Source organism: Gossypium arboreum, chromosome 8, assembly GCF_025698485.1.
Source record: "Gossypium arboreum isolate Shixiya-1 chromosome 8, ASM2569848v2, whole genome shotgun sequence".
In the NCBI taxonomy this organism is placed as follows: domain Eukaryota; kingdom Viridiplantae; phylum Streptophyta; class Magnoliopsida; order Malvales; family Malvaceae; genus Gossypium; species Gossypium arboreum.
The window spans coordinates 44986013-44992378 of record NC_069077.1 but is presented as its reverse complement, the minus strand read 5'-3'; the positions used below and the strand labels follow the sequence as shown (position 1 = coordinate 44992378).

Sequence of the window (6366 nt, the reverse complement as noted above, 5' to 3'; positions counted from 1 at the left end):
AATCTTAACACAAGTGTTAATGGGACCACATGACTCATTCTCTAAAAGTTGATTAGAATATTGTTGTCCAAGGAACATTTATATACATTCCCACTGACCAAGGGGGTACTAGCTTCTTCTTCCCTTACTTTAGGCTTTTTGTACAGACAATACTATGTCAACTTTATCCACTCCTCAATTATTCTCCTTCTTGTTTTATCCCTCTATTCACTTCCCTTATCAAACATCTACAATAAATATTTATTTTTCAATATGTTTCATGCTTTATATATTTAGATAGTTGATATCAAATTTTAATTATTTATTGAATATAAATTATTTTTGACTGATATGATATAAATATCATAAAGATCCAAAACTTGTGAACACAATTGTATAAATTCAATTGTTAGTTTGTCAAGATTTAATTAATTAAAAAGTTATAAAAGCACTTAGACTTGTTTAATAGCTTGACTACATGCCCAAGCCTGAACACCTATCCAAATTTTAGGAGGGCTTAGGCAAAAAAAATTAGGCTTGTTTAAAATATGGACTAGGTTCAAGCTTGCACATTCAAGGCTCGAGCTTGACCCAACTAGGCTCAACTAGTTTTCTAATTTTGTGATATGTTACTTTTATATATATTGTGTACTTAAAACATATAAAGTTTAAATCTATGATAATATAGTATTATAATGAAAACATTTAGTAAATGTTAAGTTGCCTATATATAAAATTTTAATAAATGAAAAAAATAAAATTGTTAAATTTTAAATTAAAAAAATTACAATATTTAAAAAAAATAAAAAAACAATATAGGTAAGCTTAAGACGGACTTGGGTTAACCATTTACAAATATGGATGAGTTTAAGCACAATTTTAAACCTATATTTCAGGTCGAGCTAGGGCTGGGCAAGTATAAAGTGTGTTAATATTATGCTTAATCTTGACCAAAACATGACTCAACTTGGCCCATGAATATTTCTAACAGCACTGATAATTAATTAAGCATACTTCATTCCGAATATAAAGCAAATAGTTTGTAACACTTGGATAAGGAACACTTGGATAAGGAACACTTGGATAAGGAATGATAGAGGATTAAATTCAAAGTCTCAAACTCATCTAAATAGTAATTTGTAAAATGCAGGTTAAAATATGCTTCAAGTGTATTTTTTTGTATATTTGAAATTTAATTCAAAGTTTTATTTTAAGGAATTTAGTCTCTCTACTTTTTGAATTTAAAATTCAAATTCAATTATTATTATCATTAATTTTTATTAAATTTAAGTTGATTTAAAATTTTTTAGTACATGGCTGTAATTTGTAATGTAACGAAGGTAAATGTTTATGTTTAAAAACATGAATGGAAGCATATTTAAAATATAATTTTTTTACAAATATTTTACATGTCATAAAGTGTATTTAAAAAAAAACGAAATCATTAGATGTAGTAATAACTGAAGAGTAGTACTAAAGGTATGGATAAGTATGGAAAATAAAAATGTAAAGTTTATAATATGTAACACCTCATCCGGTTGTCAGATCCGAATGTGAGACATCACATTACGTTGCCGACGCAGCTCTAACTAACTCAATATAATTTCACAAAGTTTAGCATGTAATATTCATATAATCCAATTCAATCATCATTCACAATCATTTACATACATTATAGATGCCTATCAACTTCAATTAGCATGTTTTGGGATTGCTTGGAGTAAAAAACGAAATCAAGACTCGAATCCAAATTCAATCTATCAAATTTGAATAGTATATTTCGATATAGTAGAACCATGTCTTGAAACGTACTTCCCCTGTATGTTTATTTTACTTTATTGTTGATGTGTGTCTTGAGACATAAAGACATGGGGTTCATATCTCGGGACTTGGTCTTTTATGTCTTGAGACAGGTCTCAAGACATAGTTTCCTTATTTTAGACCCTTAGCTTCGATGCTTGGATGTCTTAAGACAAAGGATCACTTGTCTCAAGACATGACAATGTATGTCTCAAGACACTCTACATGTCTCGAGACCTTAACCCAGAAATGAATGAAATGGTCATTTTTTAATAATGTCTTGAGACATGACCATAGTGTCTCTAGACCAGCATACCAAGTTGTCCAAAATGCAGCATTTCAAGTATAAGATTTGTATCCACAAGTTACCTAAATTTTTTTTATAATATCATGACATGTCAATACACATGATTAACTTATCAAGCATATTCACACTTCTTGAAAACATGACATTCAAATCATCATAAGAAAGAAAAAACATGCATTTAGCTATCTAACTCAGTATCAAATTTCATCTTTAGGACAACTATAAGCCCAATATATACCAAAGCGTATCAAAATGATCCAAAATGACATTAAACCATCTGACTCAACTAAGGTTCATGCCTTTAACCATTTATAAGTAAAAGAACACAAACTTGATATGAGCTAAGACATCGAGTCATGGTTGCTTCGCGAGTCTTTCAATCTATCAAAACTTGTTAGAACATAAAGACAAAAACAAAAAAATCCATACATTGAGTATTGAATACTCAGTGATCTTAAAGTAATTCAAATTCAATCCGAAATGAATTAAACAAAAAAAAAATGTGTAATATTGAAGTATAACATTATCTTTTCACATGTTAAGAAGCAAATTACATATATTAATATCACTTGATATCTCAGCATAAATTAATTTCATATTAATATATTAATAGAACATGCCACCCTCAAGGTATTTTAGTCTAGCCACCCTCAAGGTATTTTAGTCTATCTTTTCACAAGTTTCCTCATATTCAAGTATATGTTTGCATCTCATTCTTGCATACATTTTTTTCAGTTTCACTAGTATTTCATTTCGTTGATGCATCCTCAAAGAATACATATTTCTCACATTATCAATATTCAAATTTCATTCTCTCATATATATCATAATATAGATCATTATAAAACTCAAAGCATATGACATTTCAAACCATTATTGATAGGAAGATAAATTCGGATTTTTAATATATTTATTTTTGTCTAATTATCAAATAAAATGTTATTAAATTTAGATTTTTCTTATTAGAAATGAAGTTGGTGTGCCGAATTCAAAATCTTTCTAAAAAAGGCTAAATTTGAACAAAAAGAAAAGAGGAGGACTTGATTGAAAGATTGAAGATTCAAAGATGATTAGATAAAGATTGAAGGATTGAAGATTTTTTTTAAAGTGGCTAGATAAAGATTGAAGGATTTTTTATATTGATACAACTTTTTAATTAGTTTAAATTCTAGTTTAAATTTGATTTTTAAATTTTTAATTATTTAGTGACAATATTTAGAATTATTTAGTGATAATATTTAGGAAAAATCTAATTAAGTTTTAGCACTGAAACTGTGTATAAATACCTAGTGGCTACAAGCAGTTGAACACACTTTTTTACCTCGGCGTTTAATAAATTCCTTTTTTTCTCCCCTTTCTTGTGCCATCTTCATCCTGCTATTGTTATTCTGATTCTTTTTTTTTTTACTTTCAATCTTTTGGTTTAATTGCCTTCCAAGGCCCTTCCCCTTTCCATCACCCACAATTCCACAAATCTACTTTCAAAGCATGATTTTTTCCATATTAACTAAACCCTTTTTAGCTTTAGCCTGAAAATTGCTCCAATAAAACAATCATGAGATTCGAGCCCACTAAAAAAACCTCTCAACGCAGTATTTTCTATCTCTCTGGTATATGGAATAGTAAAAATTCATCCTTTAAAGTTGATTCAGCTTCGATTCAAAAAGTGCACGTTGGGTTGGAGTTGTTTGGTGTACAGTTGGGAAAACAAATAGGTCGTGTTGTGTTCGAATTCCCACGAACAAATTGGCGTGTCTAGGTGGGAAAAGCCAATTGGACTCCATCAAGGGAGATAGAGATCAGATTTAAACAACCCACACAGTTGAAGTAGTTGATTCGAGTTGGACTTTTCAAATCGTAATGTTGTCGAAATCTTAAATTGCGAACACGTGTATTGCAGTTAGAAATTTGGCAAGAGTCAGTTTGCAGGTTGTACCGGGATTGACTACATAATAAAAAGTTGGCGATTGAGACGTTATTGGTCGCTATAACCAGCTTATTGCTTGGAAGGGAAAATCTATTTCAAGGATTGATTCAAGATTCGAGTACACCGAGGCTAAAGCTAAGCTTAAAAAAATATTTTATATATCCATTTCTTTTATTTTCTTAAATTTATTTTTGCATTTTCAAATTTGTTTTTATTTTATTTTTTGAATTTCCTTATTGTATTATCTTAATCAATTTAAACCCCCTATTTTTATTTTTATTTTTATTTCCAGCATTTCTCCACATAGCTCATGAGCACGATAGTGACAGCGACAGCGATTCTGGTCACGAAAAAAAGCGAAATTAGAAAGCCAGTCCCTGTGGATTTGACCCTACTACTCTATAGTGCTAACTATTGTTATTTTGTCGTAAGAGTTTATATTTGGTGGTTTCGACGCCCATCAAATTTTGGCGCTGTTGCTGGGGATTGGTGAAAATTTATAATTTTTCTTTGTTTTCTTTATAACCAGGTTAGAATCCGGGACTCTAGCATTTGAACCGGGGATAGAAAAGTCAGCTTGAATAATTCGAAAAGAAGCTATTCAATGCGATAAACAACCATAACCCAATTTTGAAGAAGGATCTTACACTGAAGATATCTACTCATCCGAATATTATGAAGAAATGGAAGATCAAACAATATGCCAACTTGCAGTTGCACCAGATGAACAACAATAGCTATGCATAACTTATCTGGCAGGCGAAACACTGTATGGGTTAAAGTTAGGATTAATACATTTGTTGCCTACTTTTTGCAATTTGAAAAATGAGAACCCCTATACTCATCTAAAAGAGTATCATATGGTTTGTCTAAGCATGAAACTAGAAGGAGTAACCGAGGATCAAATAAAACTACAAGCTTTTCCTTTTTCATTAACTGACTTTGCTAGAGAATGGTTGTTTTATTTATCTCTGGGATTTGTTAATACTTGGACTGATATGTCTCGATTGCCTCTTGATAGGTTCTTCCCAGCAGCTCAAGCAGCCGAATTAAGGAGTATAGTCGGAATTCAACAAAAAGAAGCAGAATCACTCTATAAATATTGGCAGCGATACAAGAAGTTGTGCGCAAGTTGCCCACAACATGGCCTATCTAAATAATCACTCTTATAGTATTTCTATGAGGCGTTACTCCCAATGGAAATGAAGATGATTGATACTGCTAGTGGAAGGGCTCTTGTAAACATGATTCCCCAAAGAGCTAGGGAATTAATTTCGACTATAGCTGCAAATTCTCAACAGTATCGACCACCTATAGAACCTACGAAAAGGATTCATGAGCTAAGTACTCCTTCCATAGCAAATAAGATTGATGAACTTAATAATGTGGTTAAAAATATGCTTGCAAGAAAGACGAACCCAACTCAATTCTATGGGACTTATGCTAAGCTTGATCATCGTACAGACTCGTACTCGATTTTACTTGAGGATACAACTGCACAAGTAGATGTCGTTGGGAACTTCCAAGAGCCACCTCAAAGAAGTTATGACCTATATTTGAACATGTACAATGCAGGGTGGAGGGACCACCCAAATCTAAGCTATGGATCGAACCCTCAATACAATCAACAATATCAATCAAGACCACCCCTACCTCAACAATATCAACCTCCAAAGTCATCTCTCAAAACCATAATAGAATTCTTATTCGTTAGCATTGAAAAGTTCCAACAAAAGACAAAAGCGCATCTCCCAGAAATGGATCATCAAATAAGTAAGTTAGCTCTTACATTTAGATGTTTGGAAAACCAAGGAAAATTACCATCTCAAACTGAGCTGAATCAATGTCCAAATGCAAGTGCTGTGACCGTAAAGGATAGGAAAGAGTCAAAACTAGTGCTTAGCATGAGTCGTGACCACGATGTTGAACAGGAAGCTGAACCAGCAGCTCCCACTAGACCAGTGCCTCAGAAACCATTTGTTGTACCTTCTCCATACCCTGGAAGGTTCGCCCAAGTTAAAAAGGAACAAGAGGAAAAAGAAATCCTTAAGACATTCCAAAAGGTGGAAATTAATATTCCTTATACTTGATACAATTAAACAAGTTCCATGCTATACAAAATTTCAAAGAACTGTGTAGCGGCAAAAAGAAGCTCTAAGGAAATGAATGGGCAAATTTGGGAGAAAATGTTTCTGCAGTGCCACAAAGGAAAATCCCGCCTAAGTGTAAAGACCAAGGTATGTTTTCTATATCTTAAAAAATAGGTAATATTGGCATAAAGAAAGCCATGTGTGATTTAGGAGCATCAATTAATGTAATGCTTTTATCTATTTTTAAGATTCTAAACACAGGT

The 6366-nt window shown here is 31.9% G+C and overlaps 1 protein-coding gene across 1 annotated transcript; it reads left to right on the top strand.

Annotated features, from left to right (window-relative positions):
• Positions 1–5209: 5209 nt before the first annotated feature.
• Positions 5210–6103, top strand: LOC108471679 (uncharacterized). The gene has a single exon (XM_017773261.1). The coding sequence runs from the start codon at positions 5210–5212 to the stop codon at positions 6101–6103; it is 894 nt and encodes a 297-aa protein (XP_017628750.1).
• Positions 6104–6366: the final 263 nt, after the last annotated feature.